Below are 15,660 nucleotides of genomic sequence, written 5' to 3'. Positions count from 1 at the left end.
GATGTGAGAAATTCAGCTCAGGGGAAAAGTGAGGAGTTGGGAAGACAGACAGCCTCTGTGTGAGGAACCGCCTTGTCTCCTGTCCAAGTACCACTGCTCTGTAAAGGTTTAGCAGTGTGATTTTTTTTTTCTACAATGTCTAGGTTTTCCCAACAGTAAAATGGGTGAATGCGTAGATACTTTTAAATTACCTCAGTAGGTCTTTTATCCATAACAGGCTTAACTCCTCATGGTCAAGAGTTTCCAGATTTGAGATGGAGACAGCCATCAGTAAAACGGGATCCGTGCCCGAACTCAGTCGCCATGGGTTCGTTCTCGCTGTCTGTCCCACAGCATGGAGAAGCCTTTGACCAGATCCGAGATTTCATTTTGCAAACAACCTGCGTTGTATTCTACCCCAAGGTTGGGCGCAGATCACAAAGATAATGCTAAAAAATGTTATCATCAGGCCGCCCTGCCAATAAATGTATTAACTCCAAGCACAACTCTGTCGTGTCAGTGCGGCTACTGAAATAACTTGTCCCTGGGCCTACACGAACCTCCCCTTAATGAAGAGTTGTGATTTCTTTCAAAACACTGCACGGCAAAGTCGGTTTCCTTCTCGACTGCCCTCTGCCTGGCAAGGCCCTGCCCCCAGCTGGGGGCGCTACCCGCCGCCTGCAGAGCTGCGGCTGCTGCCACCTCCTAGATGCGCCCTAAGAGCGCGAAGAATTGAGGGCTTTGTGTCTAGTTATTGTATACGTTTAGGGTCCCAAACACCCACGTGTTGATGAAACGCAGGAGATGGAAACAGGAGGCGGGAAATTAGAAAGACAGAAGATCTAGGGAGGACACTACAGCCCCATTCCTGGGCCGCCAGGGCAATCCACGCTCATCCCGAAAGATCTGGCAGCCTTGGGTATCAGATTAGTTTGCCTGCATTGTCCCCAGCCTACCCTATCCCATCCTCCTCCTTACCCCCCATCTCCAGCCTCTGAGGTGACCGTATTTTACAGAAATTTGACTGCGTTCCCTTTTTCGCTCAGACCCAAGCGCGCTCGGTCTCCTGTCCCTGCCCTGCGCGCTCTCCCTCCTTCCTTGCCAGCCTCTCACTCTGCCTCTGCAGGTCCCTCCTCCAGTCCCTCCCCAAGAATCTCCTGGCCTCGCGCGCCCATTGGTTGTGTGCTTGCAGGAGGAGGCGTGTGCCCCGCTCCGAGAGTTTCATTGAGCGGAATTAGCCCGGATGACATCAGCTTCCCAGCCCCCCGGGCCGGCCCAACTCATTGGCGCTACTGCCCCTCCAGGACAGCACATTGTTCCCCGCCCCCGCCCCGGCAACCGCTGCCGCTGTCGCCGCCGCCACCCGGCTATAAAAACCGGCAGAGCCCAGAAAGGTGCGGATGCTTATTATAGACCGACGCGACACCATTGCCGGGTGCCAGAGTCTCCGTTGAGGCTTTTTGGAGAGAGCTACTTGAAACGCATCCACAGTAAGTGTGTCCGCCCTCCAGCAGCCCCAGCCTAGATCCCAGGGACAGACGCCCCCAACTCGGCTGTGACCTGACCTAGGATGCTCCGGTAGAGGGGCTCTGAATCCTTCCCTTGCTGGCTGGGATTCCCGAGGGGCTTTGCTGCTCTGCCCTCCCCACACTGACCGCTGCATTTCCCTCGCCCCAAAGCGACAAGTCCGAGCAGCTGGTGACTCGCTGAGCCCCCTGGACGCAGCACATGGCCCCGCGCCAGTGCTGGGTGCGTGTGTGTGCGCGTGTGTTTGCTGCGTTGTCGATGGAGATAAGGTGGATGAGTTTGAGGAACCAAATAAACAGTTCTCTCTTTAGATCTCCACGCTTTGTGAAGAAAAACCCTCACTTGCCACTCGTTTATTCCCGTCCCAGAGGTCCAGCTTTTCCATTCCCAACTGTAGGCACAAAACCGCTACAATGCCACCCTCTCTCAGAGTCACCCAAGGTTCCCCGAAATAAAACAACCTGTTGGATGAGAGCAGAGGGGACGTGGAGGGGGGAGGAAAAGAGAGAGATTAAATATGGGTACCTGCGTGCAGCTAGAAGGAAGGCCAGAGATAGCGGCGAGGGTGACTGGGAGCGATCCTCCGCCTCTACCTGGACTCCGCGCTGCGGTGCCGGCGGGAACAATTTTTCTGTCATTAAAGTCTCTCTCTGTCATTAAAGTCTCTCTCTCTCTGTCTTTCTCTCTCCTTTTCCCTCTTTCCCTGAAAGTTCTGGGGACCAAATAAAGGAGGACCCTGCAAAAGTCGCGACTATCTTCCCCTGGGGCCATGGACTCGGACGCCAGCCTGGTGTCCAGCCGCCCGTCGTCGCCGGAACCCGATGACCTTTTTCTACCTGCTCGGAGCAAGAGCAGCAGCGGCGGCGGCTTTACCGGGGCCACAGTGTCCTCGTCCACGCCAAGCGACTGCCCGCCGGAGCTAAGCGCGGAGCTGCGCGGCGCCATGGGCTCAGCGGGAGCGCACTCTGGGGACAAGCTGGGAAGCGGAGGCTTCAAGTCATCGTCATCCAGCACCTCATCGTCCACGTCGTCGGCGGCCGCATCGTCCACCAAGAAGGACAAGAAGCAGATGACTGAGCCGGAGCTGCAGCAGCTGCGCCTCAAAATCAACAGCCGCGAGCGCAAGCGCATGCACGACCTCAACATAGCCATGGACGGCCTGCGCGAGGTCATGCCATACGCGCACGGCCCGTCGGTGCGCAAGCTCTCCAAGATCGCCACGCTACTACTGGCGCGCAACTACATCCTCATGCTCACCAACTCACTGGAGGAGATGAAACGACTGGTGAGCGAGATCTATGGCGGCCACCATGCTGGCTTCCACCCGTCGGCCTGTGGCGGCCTGGCTCACTCCGCGCCGCTGCCCGCCACCACCGCGCACCCCGCGGCCGCGCACGCCGCGCACCACCCGGCAGTGCACCACCCCATCCTGCCGCCCGCAGCTGCTGCCGCCGCTGCTGCCGCTGCGGCCGCTGCGGTGTCCAGCGCCTCTTTGCCTGGCTCCGGGCTGTCGTCGGTCGGATCCATTCGGCCTCCGCACAGCCTGCTAAAGTCTCCGTCTGCAGCCGCGGCCGCCCCGCTCGGGGGCGGGGGCGGTGGCAGCGGGGGTAGCGGGGGCTTCCAGCACTGGGGAGGTATGCCCTGTCCCTGCAGCATGTGCCAGGTGCCACCGCCACACCACCACGTGTCGGCCATGGGCGCGGGCAGCCTGCCCCGCCTCACTTCCGACGCCAAGTGAGCCGACCGGCGACGGCGGGTTCAGGCGAGCGGGGAGCTGGGGAGGCCTCGGGGAAACGGAGAGTGGCAGGCGTCCGGGCTCGAAAGCTCTGTCTGGAGGAAGGGGCACAGGACTTTGGACTGGGAGTAGGAAATGGTGGGGACTCCAGAACCTGGGAACCAGAGCTAGGAAGGTGCGCATAGAGTAGTAGTATGGGGGGTGTTCGCTCCCGGCATCTGATTGAGCCCTCGAGGCTCTAAACTGCGCGGGTCCAGCAGACACTATTTTACAAAACGGTACCGCTATGTGCTTCCCTAGCTCGAACTTACCCGCTCCTCCACCCCGGCTCAGAAGAGATTCTAAAAACTGTGGTTTCCCCCACGAGCACCTGCTGGACTTCCAGACTCAGCCGGGCAGCACCTCGCCGGCGGGAGGTTGGAAGAGAGGCACAATTAGGACGTCCTCTCCTTCCTCCTCTCTTGACCAGCAGGAGACCGAGATTGGGGAGGAGGGGCGACTGCAGAAGCGACCGCCGGGCCTCGCCCTGGAGGGTCGTCCCTGGCCTGGCGACAACTTAGTGGGAAGCTGTCGTTCGGTACCAGAAGCACTTATGGTGGTATCCAGTCTCGGAATCTGGGTAAACCGTCGCCCTCCAAAACTGTTGCATTCCTTACTGTCTCTCCCGTTGATTGGGTTTGTGGTTTTCTAATAAATCTGTGGATGTTCCTGAGCAAGCTTTAAAGACGCTCAGAGTGGAACCACTTGTGGATTGGGATAACTAAAACTGCCGATCTGAGGGGTGGGCGTTTTTTAGTTATTATTTTAAAATACAAAGTACCCCCCTCCATTCTTTCCGTCTCTGATTTAATTTTTTTACTCAATTGGGAGGAGTCATTTTGGTACCTGAGGACTTGACAGAATTAAAAGGAAGTTGCTGTGAATACAGCTTGGGTTATTTGGGGGTTCTGTCGGCTTTTTAAGAATTTCTTTCTTGGAAATAAATTTTGAACGTGTGAATATAATATCAATGATGAGGTAAGTGCGCGATGCTAGGGCGTTTGCTCCTGACTGCCAGCCTCACCGGAGTCTAAGCCTGCTTTCCTCTCTCTATTTTGGTTTCTTTTTCCCACATTTAACACAAATGGTAAACTCCACGTGCTTCCTGCATCCTGGGAGCAGCCCGGCGTTGCCTGCTGGGCCTTGCCGGCCGTAGAGTCCCCGGGTGACTTTCCTGCTCTGACCGCGCTGCCCCTCCCAGAGAGTGTATCATGTGTTTTATTTTTGTAAAAACAAAGTGCTAAATAATATTTATTACTCGTTTGGTTGCAAAAACGAAATAAATGATCGAGTGTTGAGATTTTAAATAAAATATAAGTGAATCGGGAGCTTCCATCCGTGTGAGTAGGAGGCGTGGGGTGGCGCCGAAGGGGCTTTGGGGGCGCGGTCCCTTGGGGCGTGATCTGGGGTTACTCCGCTGGCTTAACACCTGGACAGATGAGCTGGTTAGTCCTCCCCACATTCGTTTTTGAGCACATCCGTCTGGTGTTTTCCACAACTTTCTTGTCCTTATTTTTGTTTCTAACGCCTAACCCAAAATCCCCTTCCCCTTCAGTTGGGTATTAAATTAGTTGAAAAGTGAAAATTACTTCCCCGGAGCCCAGAACTTTGCGTCTTTGGGGGCAAGAGCGGTGCTCTGGCTTTTGGGTGTTTTCTGCTCAAATTTTCTTTCTTTCTGCTCAGACTGGTCTCTGGTCACCGCCCGGTCCCACGGGTTTCCTTGGCTTCAGCTGCGGATAGCCCTGGTCCGGCGGAGCCCCAGCGCCTCCCGCACAGCCCCGGGAGTGTTTCCTGCGGGATCCGCTAACCCTTCTCCAGCTTTCTACGACCCTCTCCCACCGCCCACCCTGGCCTTGAACTGCACAGTGTCAAGTGCTGGGAACAGAGGGCCGAGGGCTCTCACTTGCCGCCCTTCAGCCTCTGTGCTTTTTGCCGGGGCCACCAATCTTCTCGCTCCACTAGGATCCAGATTCTGGGCAGAAATTAAAGACTTTCGGCCTTTCCAGTCAAGGAGAAGGACAGACCCTGTTTTGGTCTCTGGACCCCACGAATGGCCTGAAAACGCGTGCCCCTGAAAGTCAGACCTGGGCCTGGAAGGAAGGAGGAGCTGTGTCCAGCCAGGCTGGGTTCCCCCACCCCCAGCTGGCCACCTAAGCTGTGCCCAGCTGGGGACCTCAAAAGCCACGTGAGAGACCCAAGCCCCCCCCACACACACACACATACATACAGCAACACTGCAGAAGAACACGCAGGCACACACAACACATTTTGGCTGTGAGTGGCAGGTGGCTGCTCTGGGAGGGTGGTCTTGATCTTTGAGGGGGGTTGAGGCTGCTGGGATACCTCAGGCCAGTAACTGGGCTTCTATTGGGGGCAGGAGAAGACTGTGCCAACCACTTTGACTTTGGTGAGCCATTAATTCGGCTCCCCACTGAAAAAGAAGAGATGGGAAAGAGGGGAGGAAGGGAACAAGTGTGGGGGGGCCTGCTGCCAAGCACTAGCAGTGTGGATCCCATGGGTGAGGGACATTAGCCCTGAAATTCTCTCCAGTGCTGGGCTGCAGCTGAGCCTCCTCTGTCACCCCCACCTGTGTGGCCCTTGTGGCTCCCCAGCTCTCAGCCTCCAGGTCAAGGACTCACCAGATGTCAAGATCTGTGAGACCCACTCCTCCTTCAGAACCAGGGAGCTCTGTTGGCTGGAGGTTGAGGGAGTAGAGCCCAGTGGGCAGAATTTGAACCTCCTCTGCACCCCCAGGACACTGTCCCCACACTCCCCAGGCTCTCATGTGGGCCGGAGTCACAAAGAAATGCCAATTCCCTGGTGTTGGAGGACTCACGAGAGCTGTAGGATGCCTTGGCTGTTCAGAGAGTCAGAGTTCTTCATCCTGGGGATAGTGGGTAAAGCAAACCCACAGGGGTGTCACATGCCCAGTGAGGCCAGAGACTGATGTGACTATTGGAAGACACAGGTACTAGGGACACCTGTGGCAATTTGAGGCTCAAAAGCCATCTACCCAGAGGTGTGCCCTTGTCATTCTCAGAGTGGAATTAATGAAAACCCCCTGAACCAGGGCATTGCATGGGTGCTGGGGGGAGGGTCATAGAAAGCTCAGAGAAGGGTTAGCGGATCCAACAGGAAACACTCCTGGGGCTCTGCCCAGACTGGACTTGGAGAAGTGTCTGTCTCTCATTTGGGTAGAATCAACCCAGCCAATCTGAACTCCCCCTATTAAGTAGACACCTTGATGCTTCCTAGAATCCCCCATACCTGCTCAGACTTATTTTAAGGCCATCTTTCATTACAGATTTTGTATCAAGTCTTCCCTCCCCACACTAGCAGGGGTTATGGGGTCATTGACAAGGGTCCCTAAGCCAAGAGTCTGAAGACACCTTGCAGGTACCAGGCCCCTTACTCATTGTCTCTGCAGACCTGGAAGAGAGACCCGGTTGATCACAGCACTGCAGGCAGTCCCACCCCCACCTGGGAGGAGAATATGGCACAGCATGGGTTAGAGTCACTATTCCTTGGTTTGGAGGCTTCCAGCTACTCAGAATCTAAACCCCTGCGGCCAAGCACCCCCTCCCTCTAAGAGTGAGGATCTGTTCTAGACAGGGGAGCAATGGGGCTCCACACACCAACATCCCTATTCCCTACCTCTCTCCTAGGGTCCAGTTATTACTACAAAGCTGCTATTCCAGCTGGGGTGCAGTGAGGAACAGATGTGGGGGAGGAGGAAGGGAGGGCCTGGCTGCACCTCAGGGGAGCACAGGATATCAGTAATTGGCAGAGGAGCCTGGACAAGGCGGCTGCTGGCATTTATTAAAGGTTTGTCAGTATAAGGCAGGATACTCAGGCTTTAAGAGTATCGGTTCATCCACGTGCTCCTATTTTACAGGTGGGGAATACTGAGACATAGAGTGGCTAATTGACTTGTTCCAGGGTACAGACAATCAAAAAGGCCAGGCTGTACTCCAGGAGTCTGGCTCTTGAGCACACCCCAGAAGGTCGCCTGGCCTTCACCCCTGCAGTCCCCAGACTCTGGATCAGATGTGGCCTCCAAACCCTTGGATCTGGTACTGCCATTTCCCCCAGGCCCCAACCCCCTTAGGTGATGCTCCTGGGGCACCCCCTCCATTCCTGACCCCCATCTGGGTGGCAGGCAGTGCCCACTGGCTTCAGCAATTAGAAGGCTCAGGCAGGTGGGGACTGGACAGGAGCAGGTGAACTGAGAAGGCCGCTCATTAGGGCACTGCTGGGACAGCTGCCACCCCTGCTGGCCTGGGGCCAGTCCCTTACCTGCTTGTGCACTCTACACCTGGGTTGTGATTTGGGAAGATCCCAGAGAGAACCACCTGCAGGGGCCAGTGGGCTAAAGCACTGGTGTTCTCCTCCAGACCTTGGACCCCTTCACCATATACTGAGCGCCTTCCCCCACCCAGACATGCCGTGCCTGGGGCAACTGGTCCACCAGCTTTCAGTCTATAAGCCCCTGGTCCACCACCAGGACTATCTGGCAGGGCTCTGGGTTTGAAGACCATGTCTTTGTGGTCCTCAGGCCACCGTGCCACTGATTCCTGGGAAAACTGCTCAGGAAACTCATTATGAACCATGTGCTATATCCTCACTGCTCCTTGCTTCCTGGGTCCCAGGCAGGCTATGGGGAGGTGAGTGGTGTAGGTGGGTGCCTACACCAGTGGGATGGAAGCAGCTGGCTTGAACTCCATCATGGCTTTCTTTTGGTGTTATTATGGTGGCCACAGAACCACAACAAGCTCAGTGAAGGAGGGACACAAATAGCTGCATTGGTGTGGGCCCCAAATAGCTGCCCAGGGAAGCCAGGGCCCACAGGCACAGGCACCTTGTTCCACATACCTGAGCTCACATGCCCAGTCTGTCACATGAATCTGCATGCTAGCCCATATCCCAAGTCCTCCGGCTTAAATTCATGCACAGGGGCTCACCCACCAATGTTTGTACATAGGGGTCCACACAAACAGGAATTTGTACTTTGGGGGCCTGGAGCCTCAAAGTAGTGGCCTCTGTCTATCCATTCCTGGCCTGCTGGGCCCAGGAGGCTGAGCGAGCCAGCCATACATATGGACCGCAGGCACCTTGGTGTACCACCCCTTCCCTGGCTGACCAGAGAGCTAGGGACCTATCCCTTTCCCTTTTAAGCCTGGTAGGCCCTCCCTCTCTGCCATCCTCTTGCCTCTCTGAGCTCTGGGCTCTTTAGGACCAAGTGTTGCAGGTACTAGGGACACCTGTGGCAATTTGAGGCTCAAAAGCCATCTACCCAGGGGTGTGCCCTTGTCATTCTCAGAGTGGAATTAATGAAAACCCCCTGAACCAGGGTATTGCATGGGTGCTGGGGGGAGGGTCATAGAAAGCTCAGAGAAGGGTTAGCGGGTCAAGGGCCACGGGTGGAACTTGGACCAGCATCATGAGAAATTTCTCCTCCTTCAGCCTTAAGTCCTGGCAGTAGAAGCTGGTCTTGCAGAGCAGCATGGAGCAGCCTCTCAGAAAACATGTGACACTCTGACCCTGTTTCTTCAACTGCAGAGTGGATCAAGAATGAATGATCTGGGAAACTCTGTGGGCAGATCAGGGTCTGTCCCAATACCCAGGCCCTTTGAGTCCCCTGGTCTACCTCAGAGCAGAGGTCCTGAGAGCCTCCGACTGGCAGGGAGGCTGTGAGGCTCCTCCTCGAGGTCTCCTGTGTGCACTGAAGGACTTCACCACCCTCCACTGAAGCACCGGTATAGACAGTTCTGAAGGTTGTCATCCTTCATCGTGAGACTTCCCCAGGGTAGAAACTGTGATTTGGACATCTCTGTTATGTAGGGACTGCCTGCTAGATGTGCCTGCTCAGAAAAATGAATGAATGAATGACCTAATGGTGTCATGGGCATGATGAAGGACTCAAGTGAGGAAGAGGTTTGGAGGGTGTGGGCAGCCCGGCAGAGTGAGAGACCCTGAATACTGCATTGATGGGGGACATTGAGGCCTCCAGACTAGTGAGTATTTATGCTTCAACCCAGGGCAGCTGGATTAAAACTTGGCCCTGATACAATAAGCATACAATGAGCCAGGTTCCAAGACCTTCCTGAACCTCTCTTCTTTATGTGAATAGAATAATTTATAGCACCCGACAACTGTGTTGCTGCAGGGACTAAGTGAAACTACCTCTGCCTGGTCCCAAGTGTGAATGGTTGCCCTGGGCTCAGGGCCTTGCCTAAGATGCAGCTGCTCTGGATGTGGCCCCCACATCTGAGCTTACCCACCCCGTCTCCAGGCAGCCAGGAGTATGTAGGCCTTGGGGGAGTGATCGCCATGGGGGAGTGATCAGCACTGAGGACACACAAGGGCTTCTGGGTCTGGGGCATTGTCCTTCCTCAGGCAGGCTCTGCCAACCATGTGACCTTGGACAAAGACAAGAGCTTTCTGAGGCTCGGCCTCCTTATCTGCAAAATGAGGATGATGCTAGTGCTGTCTTCACAGGGCCTTGGGCTTGAAAGGAGATCCTGGCACACCAAGCATAAAGGAAGAGCCTGTCTGTGCCCTGAAACTTCTAGGGGGTCCTACAAGGTACAGTCCCTGTTACCCTCAGTTCCATGACCTGCCCTGCAGCACCTCAAGAGTCCTGCTGCCTCCGACCCCAGGGAGCAGTCAGCAGTGTCCCTGAGCTCTGTGTAGAGTCTAGTTGCAAGATCCCCATTATCATCTTCTCAGCCCTGGGGTGCCCGGCACAGGGCCGGAGACAGTCCTTGGTGAATATTGTTTGCATTGTATAGTGGCTGAGGAGGGCCCACACTGCACATAGAAACCAGAACTGGGTCCTTTTAAGGAAGGGAGCCAGGACCAGAAAGGAATTAATTGAAGGAAAAGTTGCTTGTTGAAGCCCAAGCCCCCAACCTCATGGTTCCAACCCTCACCCCAGGAAAGAAAGCCCTTTCTCTCAAAGCCAGGCCTACAGATCCCTCCAGCTGTGTCTCTTGGATGCCCGGTGCAAGTGGTCAGCTGCAAGACTAAGCACCCCCACACACCCTCTGTGTAGAAAAGCAGCTGGGAGCCACCCGGAGGACAGTGGCTGGGCCTCCTGGGGAGCTGGGCTGGAGGCTCCCTATCACTCCCTGCTCCTCCAACCTGTCTGGGCAGCTCCTGCAAGGCAGCAGCGCTAATGAAGAAGCCAGAATACAGTGTGACTCGGCCAGCACAGGAAGGAAATGACTTGGTGCAGCCAGCCCTGGCAACCGGCAGAGCAGGGGCAGGGAGCCCAAAGGCCAGCACAGCCAGGAGGCCACCCTCCCTGCCAGTCTACCCTGGGCTTGCCCTCCCCTCCCTGGCATCCCCCTCCACAGCCAAACTGCTCGTTATCACCCACTTTTTGATATTTAACCCGTCAGCTCCTCCCAGCCCATTCATTATTTTTTGGTTTTAATCCAGGTAAAGTTCATGCAACATAAAATTAACCATTTTAAAGCCAACAATTCAGTGGCATTCACAATGTTATTCAACTACCACCTTTATCTGATTCCAAAACATTTTCATCACTGAAAACTAACACTCCGTCCCCATTAAGCAGTCCCCCCTCACTCTCCTCCCCCTGCCCCTGGAGGTCACCAATCAGTTTTCTATCTCTACACATTCTCTTATTCTAGATACTTCATATAAATGGAGTCGTGCAGTATATGACCATCAGTGACTAGCTTCTTCACGTGACAGAATGTTTAGAGACTCATCCGCAGTGTCGCATCTGCCGGTACTTCATTCCTTCTCCCAGCTGAAGAATATTCCTATCACATGTGTGTGTGTTGCATTTTGTTCATCCATTTGCCTATTCATGGTCTTATTCACTTCTGAGTAACTCCTCAGGTCCTTTCATGCAATCTTCCATGGTGAAGAGAGGCCTGGTCTAGGAGTTTAAAACTCTAGGTCTCTGAGCAGGCTGGGTCTCGTCAGGCAAGTTGCCTGGCCTTTCTGGGCCTTTATCTATTTAGCTATGAAGAAACGGTTGGCAAGGGCCATTTAAGGTTGGTTCTCTAAGACTTTTCACAACCCTGGAGTCCTCCCTTCCACCCATAGAAGGGATCCAAATGTCCTCCCTACTGGCCACAGGCATATGTCAAGGATCCCTTAATACAATGCCCTGGGACTTGCAAGTGCCCCTATTGGGTCAGGACCCCTAGTCGATCTATACTTTTAGGTCTTAGGGAGGCAGAATCTCAGTGAGAAACCTGGCTGAAGTGGGTAGTGTGTGAGTTTTTCCCTTGTTCAATAGCCAGCCAGACTTCCATCAACTGTGACCTGGAAATGAAATGGCCAGCTAACTTGTAGCACGTGACAGATCCTCATTATGCTATAGCTAAGAGTCACATTTTAAGAAGTGGCCATTATAGGGTGGGGAGGATTCAGCATAAATCTAGAAGGTATGGCTGGGAAGAGGAAATGTTGCTATTCTGACCCCTGTAACTCCTCTTCTCAACCCTTTATCCAACACATTCAATGTGCCAGGTTGGTGTGGAAGGCACTCAGTGATGACAGATGCACCAGCCACACTGAGCTTGGCGACCACCATGTTACCCATCCCTTGCTTTGAGAAGGTTAGAAACATTTTCTTTTTCACCACTGAAGAGCTTTGAAACCTACACCATCTTTTCTATTTGAAAATGAACTCAGAGGGCAAAAGACTTTGATGTAGGAAGGTGCCAATATCTCAAGGATGTTGTTTTGCATTTCGTTTTGGTATATATGGAAGCCATAATTTCATCCTCTTCCCTTTCAATACTCCAACTTCACCCTGGCGTTTTTAATTCCCTGGCCCTTTTCCACGCTCCCCTTCCCTACGTGATATTTATTACTAATTAACTGTGTTGTTTATTGTCTTTATCCCCCACTGGCATATACGTTCCACCAGGCCCAGGTCTTTGTCTGTCTGGGTCACTGTTGTGGATCAGGACCCAGCCCAGAGTAGGTGCTCAAACAATACTCATTGAATGAATGAATGAATAGAATGAATGCACACACGTGATTTTTGCCGCTGGGCCATTCTGTAACCAGAATGGAAGACATACAGGCTTCACTGGGACACTGAGTGAGAAAATAGAAGCAGGAAGTATATCACTCAACTCCTCTGTTTTCCTTCCCCAAAAAATGCTTTTAAAAAATCTGCTGAGTCCTGGAAGTTGGTCTTTTATTGGTTCTGTGATAGGTAGTAGATAAGGCATTTTCTGAAATAAGTCATCACTATCGACAAATTTACTAAAGCTTAAAGTATAATAATATTTTCCACTGTGAATAAAAGCTGCCTCCTAAGACCTGTGGGTAGTCTTTGAGCACAGTTTAAGGATCCAGACCTTGAGGCATAAGAATGACCTCAAAATTAAAGGGATTCATAGTTGGATAATTTGTTCTAATCCTTTAGGAGACAAGCTCTTTGGATTAAAAAATGAGAGACAAATATTCAGTTGGATGAATCTGTCTAATCAGGAGCACAAAAATATCTCCTGGTAAATCAGCAGCTTCTACAAACCATCCATGTCACTGTCATGAGCAGAATGGGAATGATATTGAAGGGGTGGGAGGGCGGCTGCAACTTTGCAATGCATACAGCCAGTGTGAACCTTAACTTTAAGTATTCCTTAAAAAAAAATCCTTGGTGGTTGTATTTATCTCAAATGCAAAACTGTCTCCTTTGTTGAGGTCGACTGAGCTAACTCAGCGCAGAGAACAATGTTGAGACTGCTGGCGGGCCATGTGCTAATGTGCTCATGCATTACAGGCTGCAACAGATGGCTGTGAGAACACTCAGCCTGCCCCGCCTGGGTCGAGATGCCGAACCCAAAGCCTGCTATCAAATCAAAACACCGCTTCTCTTGGGAGAGGTGATGGCTGTCCTGGGGGAGGCTGGCCCAGCCTGTCCTACCCAGAACGAGGGCAAAGGTGCAAAAGAATAATGATTGGGGGCTCGTTTGCTTATTTGTTTGAACCATGTTGCAGAACTGAAAAGCACTTTTGTATAATTGAAAGTCAGAGAAACAATATAGCATATGCTATATTGTTCCAACATGTAGCTCGTGGGCACTGCTCCTATATGTCACCTTCTCCTATGACTAGGATGTGATGTTTTCAGTGTAGCTCTAGTTTTCCTTTTATTCCCTCTGAGGAATCTCTCTTCGACCCTTCCCCACATCCCAGTGAATCAGGGAGGAGGGAGAGTCACCCCTGCATCCCCACCACAAACAAAACAGACAAACAAGAAACCCATCAGGTTGTCTTGCAACTACAAAGTGAGGCTAACAGAGAAGTTTCTTGGGGAGTGTGCTCTCAGATGGATGTTTGTTTCTGTTTCCCTGCAAATGAGAAGGAAACTGCATCACCCTTGATCTCCCCACTCTACCTTGAAGTGAAGGCTCAGGCAGCTATGGCTGGGCCAGCAGCTCAAGAGTCACATGGCCTGAGAGGGGATGTGGGCGTCAGTGACTAGCTTTAGTCACAGCCTATATCCAAGGAATCAGGGGAGCTGCCCAGGCAGCCCACCCACCTCTCTGGCTCATGTGCCTAGAGCTGGGCATGGGGACTCACACAGAATAAGGTCCCAGGGCTGGCTGAGGGCCACAGTCACCCCAGATATGTGGAGAGGCAGAGAAACCCACAGGTACTCAGAGAGCAGAAAGGACTATCAACCCCTATGTGTGACTCTCTAAAATGAGAAGCAGGTGCACCATGAACCTGTGGTCTTCAAAGTTGTTCAGGGGGAGCCCTGGGAAGCTGGCATGTGCCCCACCTTCTCCCATCAGCCTGTCTGCTGGGCTCAGCATTCCTTCTGTCTAGGGCACTGCATGAACACATGTGGCGTCTCCAGCAAGCTCTGTCAAAGTACCTGCTGCCAGGGTAGGAAGACATAGCAGCACCCAGGTTAGTCCACAGAGTACTATTAATCACATGAGGTAGGGCACCGAGAATCAGAAAAGGTGAGGTTTACCTGGAAGGGAAACAGAGGAGGCAGAGAAGAAAGAGACCTTGAGACCAAGAGGGCTGGTGCCATGTGAGTCAGAAATAGGTTGTGGGGAAGGGCTGTGAGTGTTCAGGAGGGTCCAGGTTAGGTTCTAAACAAAGCTCAAAGACAGTGGCTCAGAAAATGTTAAAGTCTGGGGAGATGGCCCAGGGCTGGTCTGGAAGCTTCAGGAGGTTTGGAGGACACAAGTTCTTTCCCTCTTGTTGCTCTGCCATCCTCAACACAGGCTCCATCTTATGGCCGTGATGACCACTGTGAGTCTGACATTAAGCCCTGACATTATTCTAGGAAGCAGATGTGAGGAAGGCATGGGCTTTCCCTTTCAAGTTCAAATCAAGAATGGCCATACATCACTTCTGCTCATAGTTCCTAGGTCAGAACTGAGTTGCATGGTCACATCTAACTGCAAAGAAGGTCAGAAAATATGAGTTCCTCTGGGTGGCCATGTGCTAGCTGAAACTCCCATTACTGATTTTTTAAAAAAAGCAGATACTGGGGAAAAGAAGCAATCCAGGTCACAGCAGACTGGTCTGGTTCATAGCCTGCACACAACAAATGTTAGCTGTGGACCTCAAACAGACTGCAATCACATTCTTAGGGAAAGAAAGTGAATTCCCATGAATTGAGAGGAAAAGAAAAATATTAAATGGATATATATATTTTTACAGTACTTGCTAGTTTGTAGGGCCCTTGGCATTTTGCATTTGTTACCTCATTTAATGAATAAGAAGCCAGTGAAATGTACATTATTCTCATTTTGTTGTTGAGAAGATGGTGGCTCTCAGGCTCATCCACACTCACACTATGGTAAGGAGCAGACCCCAGTGGTCTCTGGATGTCTCTCTTCATCCCATCCCGAGGCCTGGACCAGCTTCCAATCCCATAGATCTAGTCAACTCTAAACTGCCAGGGTAGGAGACCAAGCTTAATGGCTGACCCTTGTTTACACCCAGTCTTTGGGAAGCAACCTCTTCACCTCTCTCACTGCAGGGGGTGCAGACCCAGACATATCTGGTGTGGCTTCATAAACTGATGCTCCATGAAGCAGAATCAGCAGCCTAGTTGGAGTTCTTCTTTCCTCCTACCCCCTGGCCTATATCACCTACTAAAGTGAGCCCAGTCTTGAAAAGCACATCTTGGCTCATGGTGTATTAGAAAGAAAAATTTTGGCCAGGTGCAGTGACTCATTCCTGTAATCTTAGCACTCTGGGAGGCCATGGCAGGTGAATTGCTTGAGCTCAGGAGTTTGAGATCAGCCTGAGCAAGAGCCAGCCCTCCATCTGTACTAAAAATAGAAAATATTAGCTGGGCATAATGGCACATAGTCTCAGCTATTTGGGAGGCTGAGGCAAGAGGGTTGCTCAAG

General features: G+C 52.6%; 1 protein-coding gene across 1 annotated transcript; it reads left to right on the top strand.

Annotated features, from left to right (window-relative positions):
• Positions 1–1,287: 1,287 nt before the first annotated feature.
• OLIG2 (oligodendrocyte transcription factor 2) lies at positions 1,288–3,330 on the top strand. Its single transcript, XM_003797102.2, has 2 exons — positions 1,288–1,469; positions 2,217–3,330. Exon 2 carries the CDS (start codon positions 2,276–2,278, stop codon positions 3,242–3,244), a length of 969 nt encoding a protein of 322 aa, XP_003797150.2. The 5' UTR covers positions 1,288–1,469; positions 2,217–2,275; the 3' UTR covers positions 3,245–3,330.
• The last annotated feature ends 12,330 nt before the right edge of the window (positions 3,331–15,660 follow it).

This window comes from Otolemur garnettii, unplaced genomic scaffold (assembly GCF_000181295.1).
Source record: "Otolemur garnettii isolate 467f Iridium unplaced genomic scaffold, OtoGar3 scaffold00111, whole genome shotgun sequence".
Lineage (NCBI taxonomy): Eukaryota > Metazoa > Chordata > Mammalia > Primates > Galagidae > Otolemur > Otolemur garnettii.
This window is presented reverse-complemented; position numbering and strand designations above follow the sequence as displayed.